Below are 19786 nucleotides of genomic sequence, written 5' to 3'. Positions count from 1 at the left end.
TATATATCACAATTAGATGAAGAACTAAGAGAAGAAGCAAATGAGGAATCTATAACTACTGTGGACGCTTCAGCTGCTGGTTCTTCTGCTGAGAATATCCCAAAAAAATGTTGTTGTGTATCCAAATAGAAACTCAAAAATGAACAGAAGATGGACCAATGTTTCTCCTGATGTACAAAAAGTTCCTGACTTTCAGGTATTTTGAGAAAGAGAAGGAATTGCCAGAGCAATACTAACTCAAAATCTACGCTCCATAATGGACTGTTTCAAACATATAATTCCTGAAACAATTATAAACGTGATCATGTGTGAAACATGGAAAAGCCAGAGATCATTATGATGCATCCAGAAATCTACAGCAATACAAACAACCTCATATTTGGTATGATGCTGATGAAATCTATACTATGATTGGTATTCTAATATATGCTGGAAGCTTTATGTCAAAGTTTTTTCTTTACATTTTGCACTGAAAATGCATGGGGTGTAATTACACGCCTGTACATGGTTAGCATTAAAATATTTGTACACATAGAAAAGGTTAATGAAACATGTGGGTGACTCTAAAGTCCTATTTAAGTGGTGTGCCCTCTATAGGAGGTTTATTTATTTATTTATTTTTTTTTTTTTTGTGGCCTAGGATGTAAACTGGGACATCTGATGATTATTGTTTCCCAAATTTTGGGAAGTTTCATGCATCTGCGTATTTGTTTAAATTAAGTTAATGTAGTAATTATAACATATCACAAATCAAATCTCCAATAATTACAAGAAGCCTGCAGAAATTATAAATTGAAGCAAAACAAAATAATGAAAAATGGAAGAGGTCCTAGTTTACATCCTAAGCTAAAAAAAAAAGTATTGTGTTGTCTTTGTGTGTGTGTGTGTGTGTTACAAGTGTTATTTGTACTCCCTGAAATGTCTCAGTTATTGAGATGAAATATTGGAAACATTACAATTGGTTTTTAATCCTTTCTAGTGCTGTCAATACTCCATTAAACCTCCAACATGATGTCCTCCCAGCACTTAAGTCTTAACACATGGATACTCATTTTTTTTTATCCTTTACTCAATAAGGAATGGGGAAGAAGAAGAGTAATCAACTCAATAAAATGTAGTAGCAGATTGATAATGGCAAAACTAGAAGCAAAACCAACAAATATTATAATAATGCAAGCTTACATGCCTACTAAAAACCACAGCGATGATGAAGTTGAAAGAGTATATGCAGATGTGGAGCTTAATCAAACTCACTAAAAAGGAAGACAATCTTATTGTCATGGGTGATTGGAATGTGATCACTGGTGAAAGTAAAGATGATAGAGAGGTGGGAAAGTATGGACTTGGATGCTGAAATGAAAGAGAAGATAGAGTTTTGGAGATCTACCACCAATTCAATCTGATCATTACTAATACCTGATATGAGGTACCAAAAAGAAGGTGTACTTGGAAAATGCCAGGGATATAGGAAGTTATCAAATAGATTATATTATGACAAGAAATACATTTAAAAATCAAGTAAAATCAGTAAAAGTTACCTGGGAGCTGATGTTGACAGTGACCACAATTTGGTTTTATTGAAATGCACTCTGAAATTTAAAAAGCTGTCGCAACCAAGGAAAAGGTCCAAATGGAACATAAATAACCTGAAAACAGAGGAAAACCATAGAAACTATAAACAGCAAACTGATGAAAGCATTAAAACTGGAGAGAGCAAAAAGAAAAACAGAGAGAAAAAATGAACTCACTTGAAGGATACAATCATCAAGGCTGCCAATGACTGCATAGAATTAAGGAACAAGCAAATAAAAAGGCTTGGATTACCCAAGACATTCTAGACCTAACAGATGAAAGAAGGAAACATAAAACCTCACTAAATGAAGTAAGCAAAGACGAATATAAGCATAATAAAAATATGATAAACAGAAAGTAAGGAAGCAAAAGAACAACGATATATATAGAAATGTAAAGAAATAGAAGATTTAACAAAGACTGGAAGAATTGATAAGGCTTATAAAATTAAAATTATAAAAGGAATAAGCCACCAAAACAAGCCAAGAAGCACACTTATCAAAAATAAACAGGGGAACATACTTATAGATAAGGAAGAAATTTCGGAGATGGAAGGAGTACTTAGAAGATCTATATAGTAGAAAAGATGTACATGCCAAGGTTATAGAAGATAAAAAAAGATGATGTGGAAGAAATTGGTCCAACTATATTAAAAAATGAATTTGAATGTGCAGTAAATGAATTGTCAGGCTAACAAGGCACCAGGAATTGATAACATCCCCTCAGAATTAATAAAATATTCAGGAAACATAACTAAGTCATACCTTTTCAAGATCATAAAGGATATATATGAAATGGTGATCATTTCCAAAGACTTTACACAATGCTCTATTATACTCATTCCTAAAGTAAATAATGCAAACAAGCGTGAAAAAAGATTATATATTGTTGAATGTGAAAATCATTGAACAATAAGCTTAATATCACATGCTTTGAAAATACTATTAAAATTATACAAAAAAGACTAACAAAGAAGATGAAGGAATATATTGGCAATTACCAGTTTGAATTCAGGAAACAACAGGAATAAGAGAAGCAATCCTAGTTCTAAGAACAGTTATCGAAAGTTATCGATTTGAGAAGAATCAAAATACTCTGATAGTCTTTCTTGACCTGGAGAAAGCCTTCGATAGTATTGACTGCAACCAAATGTTTCATCTCCTAAAAACAATAAAGGTAGATAAAGAAGATAAACTGAAATCCACCCTGACAAAGATGGAGGAAATTTTCACACAGTACAGCCTAAAAATTAATTATAAGAAAACAAAACTATTAATTACAAGTAAAGCAAATCCAATGAAAATAAACAATAACCCCAATACAACAGGCTGTTGTCGTTGTCTGAGAAATTCAGGTATAGGCTTTCTATGTCCTGTTCTGCAGATAAAGTTGATTTTTGCACCTTAATCTTGGACTTCCGTGGTCTCCTGTAGGTTTATATTTATATGCTAATTTGGGGATCCTATTGCTATTCACAATACAACAGGTATCCTCCTTTAAATATCTTGGAAGTCTTATCATGGAAACCAATCAGATATTAAAGCATGAATAATCTTGGCCAAAAAAGCATTCTTCAATAGAAGAAACATTTTCACTAGTAAAGGACTTAGTATCCAGCTCAAAAAAAAAAAAAAAAAAAAAAAAAAGGCCAGTGAAAACATACATATGGAGCAAACATACACTGGATGCTAACAAAATGAGACATCAAAAAGTTGGAGGAATTTCAACTTTAGTGCTGGAGAAAGATGATGAAAATTAGTTGGAAGAAAGAAAAAGTAATGAAGAAGTGCTAAATATAGATCATGAAGAGCTGGGTTTTTCTTCTCTTATTGATGTGGTTCATTAGTGAACCACATCAATAAGAGAAGAAAAAGCCTAATTGGACATCATCTGAGGCATGGGGGAGGGGGGAACTGATTACAGAAATAATGGAGGGGACTGTAGAAGGAAAGAGGCCATGGGACAGACCAAGAATTTCATATATAAATAAATGATGCTAAATGCCATTAAGAGTTATGAAGAGATAAAAAGGAGGCTACAAGACAGGATGTTATGACATGCTGCTATAACTAACCAATCTTTGAATTGATGCACCAGAGAAGAAGAAGATAACTTTATTATATGCTTTCTTTGCCAAGTTGACATTTGCTTGATTTTTTCATCCAGTCCCTTAAGGTTTGGCTTTTGTTTACAAACTTTTTTACATTTCCCCAAAATGATATTTGTACATTTGAGTCTACAGGTGACATCTCGAAAATTTCTTGATTTTTTTGAAATAACTTCCATACATTTTTCTTTTTTGCTGTGGCATTCATTTTTATCTTATTCCATACTTGAGGCTCATATATTCATCATCATCATCAGTGCCAATGGGTCCAATGCTGTTTCACCATTTCTCTCTTTCAATTTCCAGATGATGCAAATCCTGAAAACTCTTTCATATCATCGACCCACACTCATCTTGGCAATCCTCTTCTGTTTATACCATTCACTGCACCAAGCATCAAGGTTTAGATTTTGACTGTTATCCATTCTGCAGATTTCTTTAGTTTCCTTTAAATTATTTTCTGCATTAGATTATCTTTGCTATAGTTTTTTCATTTGTTATCTTTTGTACCCATCCAATTTGTAGAATCTTTCTATACCATCACTAAAATTAATTTAAGTAATGTTTTCATTGCCGAAATGAAGCTTATTAGCTCTTTATACTTAAGTAACTTTCTATACCATGTTTTTTCCAAAACCAATATTCGTTTCACAGAGTTGATCATTACCCATGTCTTACAACCATAGACAGCATGTGTGAGTATGCCTGTTTCTAGTAGTCTGAGCTTTATGGGAAGGCTCACCGATTTACTTTTTAACATCTTATCCATTGTTTGTAGGTTTACTTTCGCTTTTCTTATCTGAGATCTTTTCTTTTTTAAGTCTAATCATGTATCATGTTGCTCTCTAGGTATGTGATGTTCCTACCCTCTTCCAGCTCTTCCCCATTGACCTTTATTTGCCTTTTCATCCTCTCCTCTCCAAATATCATTGATTTTGTTTTTAATAATGTTCATTAAAACCTTCATTTAAGTTTAGCACTGTACTTTCTAGTTCCTCTTCACATTCTTCAATAATGACTATGTCATCTGCAAATCATAAATTATTTAATTTTTGTATCTTGAATTGAAATTTCCTTTATATTAACCTTTATGACAACTATTATTTCTTTCCAAAAGCATGATAAAGATGATTGAGGATAATGGGCTCCTTGTCTCATGTTGTCTGGGACCTTTTCCCTATTTCTTTGCATTTTCTCATAGCAGCCTCTGTATTGTCATTAATGTCCTGCAAATAGACATATCAGGTTCCTGTCTACTCCGTAAGATTTGGGTGCAGCCTGGCATTTTCTGATCTATACTATTGAATGCTTTCTGACAGTCAACAAAACATGTATAAACATTTTTATTTTTATGTAGAGTTTTCTTCACAATTCATCTCAACATTAACTGGTGTACAGTACTCCTGTCTCTTCTAAATCCTGCTTGCTCGTCTTCCCATATGACAACTGTTCTATAGTTTTTGCAGTCCATTTCGCTTCCCACCCCTTTGTGTGGTGTGTGCGAGAGAGAGAGAGAAAATGGGTATTAGTCAATCTTGTTCCTCATATGTTACTTAACCTTATTTTAAAAAGCATGGTTATATTTTTTAATGATTTAATAACTAACATTTCTCTGTCATCATACTAGCACTGTCAGAGCAAACAATGATCAAGCAAACAGTTAACATATGCATGTTAAAATCAAACTGGTCAAATAAAATATATTACAAATGCAACTCTCTTTCCTACATATTTCTTAAACACTGTGGGAAAGAGAAATCACATTATATTTTCAGTGTTTTTATCAAATCAAATTTATTCCAATATTTGTTAACTGTTACATATTTAATAAATTAAAGCATTTTAAATAAGTTATTTCTATTCATTTTATCTGATTAAAATAATATCCTGTTTGGAACTAGATCAGATCATATATTTCACAAATTTGTAGTATCCTCTTCTATTGCAGAACATCGATCCGATGACATCATTACTGGGTATAATGTAATACTTTACCTTCTTTTGCTTGTGCTCTCCCCATATAATTTTATACATATTTTTATGTCAGAACATGGTGGTAGATATATAATATACAAGATATAAAATGAAGATTATAGGTTCCTCATTTAAAATGGGATGCAAAGTGTGATTGGAAAATTTCTTGAAAGGTTGAATTTTCAATTTTTACTTCCATAAAAATTAAAAACAACTGTTTTTAATTTTTATGTCTAAAACAGAATTCAGAGATTTCAAAGCACAGAAATATATATTTATAGTATAAAGATTTGCATTCTTCCATTTTACAATACTGGACCAGAGAATTTATAACATAACTAAGTAGATTCTAGTGTTTTATAATTTTTTATGATTTTTTTTTCAAGAAAAATATTTAGAAAACTTCCCTAATCACATACTTCGAGGTATAAATTCTGGAGCATTAACCCAGTCAGGTGATCCAGGCCCAGTATTTGGTGGAGTCTGTGAATCTTCACCAGATCCACTGTCCGATGAATGATGACCTTGTTTCCTAAGAACTGTCATTCGACCTACAGATTTGTAAATATGGAAAACAACTATCAGTATATTTATATATTGCTGCTTACGAAGATCTATGATTCAGTATATCTTTACTTCTATAGCAGAAATTATTATTATTATTATTATTTGACACCTCCAGGGAGTCCAGAGACTCATCTAGGGAGAGTGTGCCAACAGCATCAAATGATTGGTCCCCTTCCAACTACTAACCGCGCTCAAACTTACTTAACTGAGCCATTAGTAGCAGAGGCTCTACCAATCGACCAATCTTTGCCGGCAAAGCTAATTAATTTATGACACTAATATACAACATTAAATAACTTGCACAGTGGGTGTTTGCTTGCTGTAAAACACCACTTAGCGATTTTTCTTTTGAAATGCATTCAAAATAAGCAGTCAAATCTACTAGATTGTGATTTTCTGAGATATACTTTATTATTATTATTATTTTATCTGTTAAAATAAATGAAATCTGATACTATCTATTAGTGACAAGTATGTATTTGAGTGTAAATCACTGAACCACAAGATGTTATGTCTCAAAATAAATATCAACCTCCATACTAGTACATACACATCCAGCAAAACCTGGATATGATGCATAAAATCTATTGAAAGAACACAAATAAGCAGTGCAAGTCATCCATCATATAAATGAATATAAATTTGTGATATTTTAAAAATGAGTTTCAAAATAAGAATGTAATGCAATTTAACATAATTTCTTGTTCAAAAAAAGAAGAAAGAATTGTTCATACACAACAACAGTGAATCTAAATTTGTAAGCATAACAATATGACATGCACATATAATTCCATATATCGGAAAAGAGTGCAATAAAAAAAAAGGTAATATTCAAACCATATTTATTTCAATAAATGTTGCTTCCTGATGGCATCTTTTTTTCAGCTTATTTAAAAATACTTTTTTAACACAAGTTTTGGAAATTAGCACAAAAACAAGTTCACAATTTTTCAGTAATATATCTTCTAAAGTGAATTTTGTAATAGAGGAAATTCCAGATAACACAGCTCACTCTTCTAAATCAAGATTTCATAAAGGTCGCAACCCTGCTACAGTTAATGTCAATCTTATAATTATTTCCAATATTCAAATAAGTCCTTAATTATTATATCAACATTATATAATAATTAAGGACATTAATAATATTAAGGACAGTGACGGAGCTTGCTCTGAGTTGCCCTGGTGTTGTACTACCCAAGTGATTATTCACACCTGGGCTCGTTGATAGTTTTTTCGGCATGAACCTCTAAGAATTCGATAGATTTCAATCCGAGTTTCGTACCCGGCTGTAGAATAATACGGGATTTACCATCTCCCTTAAACTTATGTCACCAGTAAAATAGCCTTTTGGCTTGTTATAGTAGTAATAACATTATATAATAATATTTTGTTTTGAAATTATCACTCAATTAAAAAGAGAATACTACACACATTTCTTATTCGTACTCTTATTATTTGGCATTTTCTTGTAATACAAAGAAGAAATCATTGCATGTTTGAAAAATAGATGAAAAAGAGAATACTAAACATTTTCTACACTAAAATGTATGACCGTGCTCCCAGATTTATTTTTATAACAACTGTCTTGTGAACAGTTTTGAAAATAAATTATTTGAATTATCAGCAGGATGAATAGATGGGTAATCCCCCCAAAACACACACACACACACACACACACACACACACACACACACACACACACACACACACACACACACACACACACACACACACACACAAAGAGGTTTAATACTTATGTAGCACATTTTTGCATAGAAAATAATTATTACCAAATATAAATTAGCATAATCTAAATCTATGTACTTTTGTAGATTACATAACCATGTAAACACATAAAAATATAATATAAATTATGAGAAAACTGTTATTTGAAAACATTAACAAAATTATAATTTTTAACATGGTTCAAAATATTGAATATTCCAGATTTTTCCAATTGGTTTTGAGAAGCGTATAGAAATGGCATGTATTTCAGTAGATGCGGGACTGACTTGTATGTGAGGAATTGTTTGCACGTGGATTTCAGTTAATCATTTGCTAAACATGGGTCAAATGAGTCACATATTGGAAGCTAGGAAATTTCATATGGTGTCTCTACAAAGAATGTCAAACTGAACAGTTTATAGCTAAAAATTGAAATGTTCTCAAGCAAGCATGAATAGAGTATTCAGACAGTATTCTAATAACAGGGATTTTCAAAATAATCGCTGCAATAGTAGTCTAAATGTAGTAACTACATCAAGAGATGAGAAGAGATTGCATAATATCGTGAAGAAAACCGCTTCTGAAGTGTAAGGTATTTTAACAGGAGATGGAAAGAACTAGGTGTGAATGTGTCTAAATCCACGATGTTGAGACGACTTCACTAATTGGGTTTTAAATGAAATGTGCCTAAGACGAAGCTGCTTATGACTTCCAAGCAAAAGGAAGCTAGAGTGTGATTGTGCAAGCAAAGACTGTGGCAGGGTCAAGAGGACTGGAAAAAGGTACTTTTTTTGCATCTCATGATCATCAAGGGATACGTGTTTGATGTCTTAAGAAAGAAGCATCTGATAGAGAATGCATGCAACAATTGATGAAATTTGCAACCATTGTCATGGTATGGGCTTGTATGACTATGAGGATCCAGGTAGGCTGTGTATTGTGTACGAAAGACCCAATTCCAAAGTGTATACCAAGAAATTCTTGAGCACTTTATGTTACTGACATTGGATGATTCATGTGATGGTAATTTCCTTTTTCAGCAAGATTCAGCTTATCACACTTCCAAGACCACTACTAGATGGCTCAAAGAAAGGCAAATTGATGTAATTCCTCGGCGCAAACTCTCAGATTTAAATGCTATTGAGAATTTGTGGGGGATTATGAAGAAACGTCTTCAAGAAGTTGTTCCAAGAGGCAAAAATGAATTTGTTTCTAGTGTGCAGACCAATGAGCATGTTTTGATTAAAAAAAAAATTATGTTGTTTTCCTTTGACTGTAATTTTTGTGCATTTATTCTAATATTTTGAACCATGTTGAAAATTATTCTAATTTTGTGAATGTTTTCAAATAACAATTTTCTTATAATTTATATTACATTTCTGTAATATAAATTATACCGTGTTTACATGGTTATATAATCTATTAAATAAGTAGGCTTAGATGATGCTAATTCATATTTGATAATAATTATTTTTTATGCAATAAATTAGAATTGCAAATCATTCAACATGTTTTCTTTGATTATTCTAACTGGTAATTGACTTAAGGAATTTACAATGCATAAAACAGATATTAATTAAAGGAAACTTTAATGAATACCTTCAATATTTCGGCAACTTCACGTTGCTATCTTCAGGAACATACAAATATGGTATGTGCACGCAGACACTAACAAAAGCAAATGAGGAAGAAGGCAAGAAACTAATATTGTTCCTAAACGGTCCCCCTTAGTAATCTAAGGCTAAGCTTTTAGCCTTAGATTACTCACTGACTAACTAAGATGACTCACTCACTCACTCACTTACTAACCAAGAGGATTATTATCTACTAATTATGCAATATTTGGAAATGTTTTTAAGAAGGGAAAAAAAAAAAAAAACTAACACAACTGAACTTTCTTTTTTGGGACATTTTTTAATATCTGATCCACACACACACAAAAGATCACAAGATCTACAGCAAACTGGTCATGTGTGGGCAAGAGGATAAGAAGAAAGGAGGAATCTGTTTACATTTTGCTTGAACAGGTGAAGGCTGTTCCAATGAACACAAGTAGATAGAATGAAAGGAAAGTAGTGAAGTTGGTTCAGTGAGTTTCAAGATGAACTGTAAAAGGGATGTTGATTATCAGTGATTCTAGTTCTAATGATTTTGGAGGAAAGTGAGGGGGAAAAAAGTGGCAATTTAGCAGAGCACTGTCTATGAAGTATTTGTAGAAGGGAGAACCAGGCAGAAACCGAATGTCTATGAAAGAGAGACTGAAGTATTGAAGTGGATATGTGAGAGAGAGAGAGGATCATTAATTAGCCAGATTGCCCTCTTCTAAATAGAATCAAGCAATCTTGAGAGGATTTTAACACAATAGGCGAGACACCCTCAGTACCAGATGTCCTGTTTGTGCTATTACAGATTCTTTGGATTTCTTTCTGGCAGAAGACTATGGGTGATACGATGAGGGCAGGTCTTGGTGGAGTGGAGGGAACTTTGCCTAGTCATCAATGCAGAAACTGGAAGAAAAGAGTGATGCCACTAAGTCAGCCATGTCTTTAGGTGAGGTAGCTATAGTACCATCTGGACATGAGAGTGGTGGAAACGTGGATGGGCAAAAATTGCACCCGATGATCTTGGGATGGGACGAGAAGGAGTGCTGCCATTTGGGAAGGAGGTGAGTTTGCAGCAGTTGGTCTTTTCAAAGTCTGATTTAAATTTGGTGATGATTCTTTGACAGCTGTAGTGAGTTGCAGTATAGGTAGAGTTCTGGTCTTGAGCCACTTGTGAACCAAGGCTTGCATGGTGGCTGTGATTTTGGAGTGGAATAAGGGATGCAGACTTTCATTCCTGTGAGGATGATTTCTGTTATTCGGTCTGAGCAGGTGTTTGGATCAGAAGAACTGAAGCAGTGTTCAGACAATGGCAAGCAGGAATAGACGTCATGGAGGTTGTCCTATTTGGCATCCTTGTAGTGCCAAAAGACATGAGACTTGAGAACTAGTGGGTGAAGGTTGTTCCCTGGCAAAAAAAACTTGTATGAGGTTGTGATATGGGTTGCCAAGAGAACTGACATCCATAGTATACTTGGAAGGGGGAGCTTGTTAGATAGAGGTAAAGTGTATTATTAAATTGGAGGGAATTGTCAGATATTCTGGTAGGGAGACTGACAATTGGTGATAGTTCATTTCTAATGGCAAACACCTTGGAATCCCTACCTGCTTGATCAGTGAAACTGGGGAAGGGAAGCCAGAGTGAGTTGTGGACGTTGAAGTCCTCAAAAAGGATGACCTCACTACTCGGGTATTATTATTATTATAGAGTTGAGCTTTAGAGAAAGAAAGTTGAAGAGGTCAGTAGTCTTTAGAAGATGATAGTTGAATTATCATCCTGCTGATAATTCAATTCTTCAGAGTGTTAATGAAGTTTGGAGTGAGATAGAGACAGCATATGAATACGGAAAGGTTGGCTTGGTAGGGGAAATTTTGAGCCCAAGCAGCTCAAATGAGAGATTCAAGGTTCTGCAATCTCTGACATGGTATACCAATGCTAATGAATGCACGAGTGTAACTTTTGTGGCAGAAAGAACTGTGCAATGTGTAGTTTGGGAGAGATTCAAGGTTTGAGATTGAGGTGGACAACGGTTGTTCAGGGTGCCAGTTGGGATTCTGATAAGAATGGTAATGCTGGTTTAGATGACTGCAGGTGGTGGTGGTGCACATCATTTAAACTGCTGTTTAGACCACAAATGATTGGGGAAGTGGATGTAAAATTTTTTTTTTTTTCCCACAAGGAGTGTTAATCTTTCATTTTTGTTTTTTGATTGGATTTGTTGTTTTATTTATATGTTTTTTGGTTGGAGTTTTTTGTTTTTTTATGTCTTTAACTGTTTTTTGTTGGAGTATTTTTGTGATCTGCTGGAAAGTTGCATTTCTTTGGGTTGTGATCCATAAACTAGCATACGTATAAAGTGTTTTTATATGGTGAAAATGTAGCATAGCATGTATAAAACAACTCTGAATAATTTCAGCAAACAGATGAATAACCAACTGTAGACCACAAAAATAAAAAGTCCGGAATTAGAAGTACTTACTTCAAGAGATACAACAATATTGTTGTCTCATTTCTTTGGTCAAAATGGAGTAAAAATGAAGTAATGGATATTGAATACTGTCAGGGAAAAATTTCAGATCAGTAGAAAACTGAACAGAGTAGTTAAGTTATAATTCAGTTCAGAAGCAGAGAGGGGTGGGAGGAAAGAATTGCAAATCTTCAAAATTAGCATAAATTTCAAATCAGTCTGTACAGGATATCTTTCATATATTTTCAGTACATCTACAGTGGCTATGCACTGGATACTGTAGGATTATCATCTTAAAAAAAAAAGTTGCAATTTCAAACAAAAGGCAAATAAATTCCTGATGAAATATCACTGGATATAAATTTATGATATTTAAAAGTCTTACAATTGGAAAGTGAGTGATGCAATTTATTTATTATTTATTTTGTTTTTAATATGATAAACTATGTGGAAGTATTTGGATAAGCTTTTTTTTGATAAGGTCATGAACAATGTCTTTTTATATTTTTGTGTCTGGTGAGTACCACATACAACATTTTAGCAAGATATTATTTAATTACTGTTTTGTATGATATTTTCTCATGTAGTTTTCAGATTAAAAAAACATTGCAAAAGGTGTTCACAGAGAGATTTCTAAATCAAAACAAAGGTGGTGAATATCATGAGATGTCAGGTGCATTTATCATTGTTGCTACCATGTAACTTCTCTCATAGCCTAAATTATGCAGGTTTTTTATATACATTGCCCATAGCTGATTTAAAATGAGATCATGATTTTTATTACATCGAGTAAGGTATCAACATCATTTTGTTTTCTTTTTTAAATCTACACACATAATTGCTGAATTTTCTGTATACCATTTTTTGCAAGTTTTCAATTTACTTGCATTTTTCTTTGGTCATGTAAAATGCCAGTCCCAATTTACGTGCCGGTTTTTCTCCACATTTTTGACACGTTCTTTTTGATGGATTTTCCCAGATTAACCTGTATGTCCAATGTTTACAAATACAGCAAGTACAGAAGATTTTGTACACTCTTTGTCATTTACGAGGTATGCGAGGTTGTTTTGGCAATCTTGATATTGTGGATGTTTTTTTAGTGGTCTAAAGGCAACTTTTGTAGTTGTCTTATTGTATATGCTCTGGAATATGAGTTGATCTATTTCAGATGCTACTAATAGTTCTGAGATTCTATTCATTTTTGGAGAATGTCCTTAAGATGTGTTATTTCTTTCTCTCTTTTGTTATCAACACTCGATATTCTAACAACTTTCAGAGTTTTGGCAATGCCTCATTTTTGCACTAGATGGTGATGGGGTGTGATATGGCATATAGTTATCATCCAGTATTGAGCTTTTTTCTGTAGACCTTAACTGTAAGATTGTCATTTTCTAATGAGAGGAGAACATCTAGAAAGAAAACAAAACTGTCTTTTTCTACTTGTAATGTAAATTGGATTTTCTGGTGTAAATTGTTGAGGAATTCTGTAAATTTGTGGAGGTTTCTTCAGAGCCTGGCCAAATGACAAAGATGTTATAAACATACCTAAGCCACAGTCTTGGTTTGGTATGGTACATACTGATGGCTGTTTGTGTTCAAATGTCTTGGCATACATATTTGTCAAATGCAATGAAATGGATGCCTATAGCTAAGCCTTCTTCTGTTATAACAGAAGTCTTGAAACTTGAAAAAAGTGTTCTCTAGAGTTCAACAGTAAAGGCGGAAAAATATCTTCTAAGATTAATATGGTGTCTTCTCTTGGAACAATGGTAAACAGGGCTTGTAACATCAAAACTTGCCATGATATCTGGGGAAATGCAGTTTAATGACTTTTGTTTATGAAATCTTTGGAGTTTTTTTAATAAAGCGTTAATGTTTTTCCTACATGTGAAGACAGTATTTACAAGGTAATATTGTTGGTGAATGCCTGGCAACCATTGTAGGTCTAAGTGGAAGACCTGCTTTGTGTATTTTTAGAATGCCATTGATGTACAGAATATTTTAAGTGATCTGTTCATTGATTTTCTTAGATCATGTGAAAAGATCTCTTATTAAATCACTAGTTTTGTCATGTAGAGTCTATATGAAGTCACTGTCTACATCACTAAGTAGTTAACTCATCTTGTTTATGTATATATTTGAACCTAATGCTAGTTTTTTTTTTTCATATTCTTTTATTAAAACACCATCCATATATCTTATAACAGCCATATAAATAAATAGCTTGGATAAGTTTATTAAAAAAAAAAAAAAGGAGAGGGATATCTTGATGATCATGTTAAACGGATGCCTATTATAATCGATAGTAAAAATGCTTCTATAAAATACTGCAAATAAATTATACACGTCCTGAAAATTACTCTGCAGTAATATGGTTCTCCTATTAAGTGTACTTTTGTAAATTTCATACTTTTAATGCCACTCAAAAAGCAAAAAAAGCAGATGAGTGCTCTGATAATTCTGCAATCTGTTAAAATGAATAATTTTTAGTGGTAATTCCAGCAAACCTTGAATACCAGAAACATTAAAGCAATTAATTTAGTGAAGGCTTTTGCACCATATCTTTCTGCTTATCCTATAATAAGAAAGATGGGTATTTTCTGTTGAATGTTGAATTTAGTGATAGGTTAACTAACAACTGCAAGCTAGCCATCAGAATATTAGTTGACCAAGACACACACACACACCTGTGGAAAGAATATTTTTCACAATGAAATATCCATGGAGCAACAAAAAATAACAGAATGATAAGTAAATTAGTGAGGCAGAATTTGTGTGTGTGCATGCATGCTAATTTTAAACTCCTTGCCAACAGTTTCTGATTTTATTAAATATAAAAAAAGGATCTTTTAACTTGACTTGCTGTGAATAAAACAATAATAAACTCGTATTATAAAGTAATCAATATAAGAATTAGGGTGTGATTTTATTTTGTGATTTTTAATACAATATAAATGTTGATTTTGATATAAAATATTTGGTGTAAAAATGTAAATATGTGGAAATTTTATGAGAAAACATTGAAATTGTATATAATTATTTTTGCTTGATTCCTAGCTGCTAGCTACAGCCTAGATAACTTATTCTGTTGAGATATGAAAGTATTCATGGTAAATTACTTCCAGTTTATTAAGATAAAACGTAAGGTTTCAGTTTAGTTCAGATATAAAATGAATATAAACACAAACATCATTTGCAAAGTAAAAAAAAAAAAAATGAATATAATTGGAAATTCTATTATTAACTGATTACATTCATAATACATCCTTCCCATATTATAAATGGCCAAGTAAGTGTCTATATATATTTGAAAATTTCAAACATTTCAAAGAAATCTTTGAAAATTTCAAAGTTACTTTCCTAGATAATGGCTTGGTTGGATGAGTGGGTTTGAATCCCGCTGTAGGCATGGATGTTTGATTATTTTTAGGTGGGGGATGAATTCCATTGCCACCATCCTGCTTACTGGTGGCCTGAAGTGGCTTGAAAAAGTTCCATGTTTGGTTTCTAGAGTAGGGTTTACAGACTATGTAAAAATAAATAAAATAAAAATGGAATGAGCTGAATAAAAAAAATCAGCTCGCCCATGGTGATTCATCATGGATAAAAACAGGAGTAACAGATTTAAAATATTTAAGTGAAAAAATTAAAAAAAAACATGAGAAATGTGTGTGCAATCTTCAAACGTTAGGCACAGTTCATATTAAAACACAATTAAGTGAAGCTTATAGGCAAGAAATAAAGAAACATAATGAAAATGTGAAAAAGAATTGTGATATTTTGTCTAAAATTATAGATTGTATAGTGTTTTGTAGTAAATTTGAACTACCTATGTAGGGACATGAAGAAACTGAACATTCAACGAATCCCAGAGTTTCTAGAGGATTATTAGAATATGCTAGTAAATTAGATGATAGTTTAAAATATCATTTTCTAAATTCTTCTGTGTTTAAAGGATCATCAAAAATGATTCAAAATGAACTTTTAGATTGTATTTTAAGTGTGTGTAAAGAAGAAATATGTAATGAAATTAAAAGAGCTAAATATCTTGCAGTCATGGCAGATGACACAACCGATATTTTGGAACACACTCAGCAATAAAAGTGTACATTTATTGTTATAGCCCCACTACAAATTCTTATGAGCTGCCACTGGGTGGGTGTATATATAATTAACGGTTGCCATGTCACTAAAATTTACACACTTTCTGTTTTATGCCATTTTTATGTAGTACCATTTAGGTCAGTGTTTCCTAAATGGTGTTCCACGATTTGAAAATGGAACTTCTGCCAGAAAATGTACACACACACACACACACACACACACACACACACACACACACACACACACACACACACACACACACACACACACACACACAGCCTTGCCATAAATACTGTTACAACTTCCACACAACCCTGCACCGCATGCAGAATTGTGTGAGCCCAGTTCCATTAGTGGTGCTGTACATAGCCAACAATTCCTGTGTTTATCAGCAGAGAGAGAGAGTTGTCTAGTTGTATGGGTTAACATGTGGCTGGTAGATTATTAGAATCGTGTAGCTGTAATAGCACTTCACAAGGTTGGGATGCAGCCATCTGTTATTTTCAACACACTAAAAACACTCGAGATCAGTAGATGTTTATGTGTATTGAAAAATTAACCATAATCATGATAAAGAAGACATATCTAACCATCAAAGACAGGTCAACCATGCAGCATTAGGATGCAACAGCTTATGAGAGCTGTGAAGGCACATCTCTGCAAAAATCCCGTGAGAACGCAGAAAGTGATGTTGTTAGAGATGAACATTTTGCAGATAACAATCTTATGTGTACTAACTGATGACCTGGGGGTGAGAGCCTATTATCGTCTACTGGACATTTCATAACACCACAACTTATGCAGAGAGGGTGATAAAATCAGAGGCACTTCTCTAGCAGTAAGCGAACGACAGACATAAAATAAAAATATCCTTTTCATAGAAGAGAAGATTTAACTACCAAAACGATCGGTTATATACCCCTGATGGTTGCACAGCATGTACCATAGCACTCAGGATTCAGAGGTCATACCTCATGTCAGCAATGGTTTGGTGGGGTTGACGTATTGGGGTGGGGGATATCAAAGTTGCATTTCTGTGAGAAAGGGATCAAAACTTCTGCCAAAGTGTATCAAGACGGCATGCTGAAACCTGAGGTATGGCCCACCCCTGAACCACACCTCGTTTCAGGGTAGGCAGTGGGTCTTCCAACAGGGCTCAGCACATACACACACAACAGTGACTGGAGACAAATGTGCATGATCATGTATCATCATCTGATTGGCTGCCTGGAAGTCCCGATCTGAATCTGCTGGACTTCAAATTGTGGTCGGAGCTTGAGAGAATACCCTGCAAAAAAAAGCCAGCATTGCCAGCCTGAAGGTGGATTTGGAGCATGCAGTGGCAGCATTTTCATTGGATGTTGTGCATGCTGCCATTGATATATGTGGTTTCACAGACTTTGGGCAGGGTGTGCATGAGCGGGGCATATCATACATTGAGTGCTGCTATATGCACATTATGCATATTTATACGTGTCAAAAGCTGTAAAGGATTTACTGATAGATTAAAGTTTATGCACTGTTCAAGTTGTAACAGTATTTATGGCTTATTATATATTATAATAAAAGTTTAAGATGAGGGGGGAAAAAAGTGATAGGGTGCAAGCATATGTATCTGTCTAATTAAAGAAGTGTGTATGATGCATGACTCTGTGAAGACCATATTAAACAGTCGCTGTAAGCTCATACAGCGACTGTTTAATATCACCTTTTCTTTTCACATTCACCTATTAGACATTATCAATGTTTACTTTTTTGCCCATGACTAATTATTACTTCCACAGACCTCCAGGTAGTCAAGACTCATCGACAGAGACCACATATCACCCAGACACCGTCACTTTAAAAAAAAAAAAAAAAATCATTCCAATTATGCATCGCTCTAAGAGAGAAAAAAAAAATCTAGCTATCACTCCTTACTTGATTGCATTCATTCTCAACCTAAATGGATGCATTCTTGTCTTCTCCCCACTAAAAAATACAATAAAAAATTCAGTCTATTGATGATATATAACATCAAACTCTTCCAGAAATTTGTGTGATTCAATCACATCACCCCTCTTTCTCCTGTTTGTGTATTCAGCCTCCAAATCCTCATAATCTACATTCCAGACATTTTGGTTTACAGAAAATTCTTCACCAACAATTCATACAGTGAAAATTCTTTGTGAGAAAATTAAAATAATATTGTGATGATCATATATATGAAAAATAAATGTAAATTAAGACATATTTCAGAAAATCTAGTTTCTTTCTGCATTATTTATTTAATAATTTTTCTATATAAAGTTAAATTAACAGCCTGTATTTTACTGATCGGTGATTTCCCTAATTTCAGTTTATTTCTTAAAACAATCTTTTTTTTTTTATTTCTTCCTTAGATACTACGTACTCTATAGATGGGATATTAATATTTTACAAAAGTGTGATAGGGCAGTTAAGAAATAGGGCACCAAATTTAAGAAAGTTTATTTATTTTTGTAACCTTTCATTATTTCTCTACTCACTTAAGACACTCATCCAGATGTGAGCTATTTTTTATTTCTTTATTTTTTAAATGAACTAATTCAGAAGATGAGGTAATTTTATTTATAGGATTCCCTTGTATTTTGGATCTCCAAAATACAAGGGAATTTAACTTGTTGGGAGGTTAAAGAGAATTTACCTCCCAACCAGCTGATGTGGATGAAATATTCAGATCACCTTAGGATTATTCGTGGATCAAAACATCAGCATTCCGCCTTTTATCGTGTAATTTATCCTCTTCTGCTGCTAATCTCATAATGACAATTGTGGAACCGTTTGTGGATTAATCATGGAGCGACCTTTATCGAAATGTGTCACTTAAAGAATTTCCTTCATTGTCCTTTGATATTTGAACTTTATTAGCACAATTTATTGTCTGTTCCTGAAGATATAAATAAATTTCACTTGTGTGAAAATAAATAATCAACCCTTAAATTACATCAGATTAGCCTCTGATGAAATCAATTATTCTTCAAATCAGTGCAATGAGAACAATTGTTCTTTCATTTTAATGAAAATGTTGCAGAAATTATTTTCATGCAATTTTCAAATGCTTGCTTGCATTGAAAATTGTTATGTTTAATATTTATAATTTTTTTAAAAAAATAAGATTTATTGAAATACATATGAGCTTTTGTTTCTTTCCTTGGATAATACCATTATTTGATTCATCACACTTCAGTTTTAGGAATGAGTTTTTCATTTTTTATGAAGAACAAATAATGTTAAATTGCATCACTTGCTTTCTGATTGTGAGACTTTTTTTAATATCATAAATTTATATCCAATAATATTTCAGCAGGAATCAGTGGCAGCCGATGAAAATTTTAAGTAGGGATGCTGCATATAGAAAATAAGAAAAATAATTAATTTTTTCCTAATCAGTAACCAATTTATTAATAAGTAAATTTACATATTAAAAAATTGCTTTATTAAAAATATTTCACCCTCACCACGAACACACACCAATAATAAAAGTTTTGTATCTCACTGAAATAACATGTGCAAGCATACAATTTGCCTATAGTGACACTGCTCAAGGAGCAGTGTCAAAATCACTTGTTACGTGCAGTGACAAGTGCAAACGAATATCGGTGAGTCTAGTGCTGCAATTGACTGAACATGATAATTCCGACACTGTG

At 33.1% G+C, this 19786-nt stretch overlaps 1 protein-coding gene across 4 annotated transcripts in view; it reads right to left on the bottom strand.

Annotated features, from left to right (window-relative positions):
• The window catches only part of LOC150110112 (putative E3 ubiquitin-protein ligase makorin-1), a 287948-nt gene that overhangs the window by 123850 nt on the left and 144312 nt on the right, over positions 1-19786 (bottom strand). For all 4 annotated transcript variants that reach the window (XM_090391472.1, XM_090391481.1, XM_090391489.1 and 1 more), the window contains one exon: positions 6073-6204. In XM_090391472.1, coding sequence (XP_090247598.1) covers positions 6073-6204 — 132 coding nt within the window. The remainder of the gene's footprint in view (positions 1-6072; positions 6205-19786) is intronic.

Source organism: Typopeltis vanoorti, chromosome 1 (genome assembly GCF_054136105.1).
Source record: "Typopeltis vanoorti isolate ZY-2024b chromosome 1, IOZ_Tvanoo_1.0, whole genome shotgun sequence".
Classification (NCBI taxonomy): Eukaryota; Metazoa; Arthropoda; class Arachnida; order Uropygi; family Thelyphonidae; genus Typopeltis; species Typopeltis vanoorti.
This window is presented reverse-complemented; position numbering and strand designations above follow the sequence as displayed.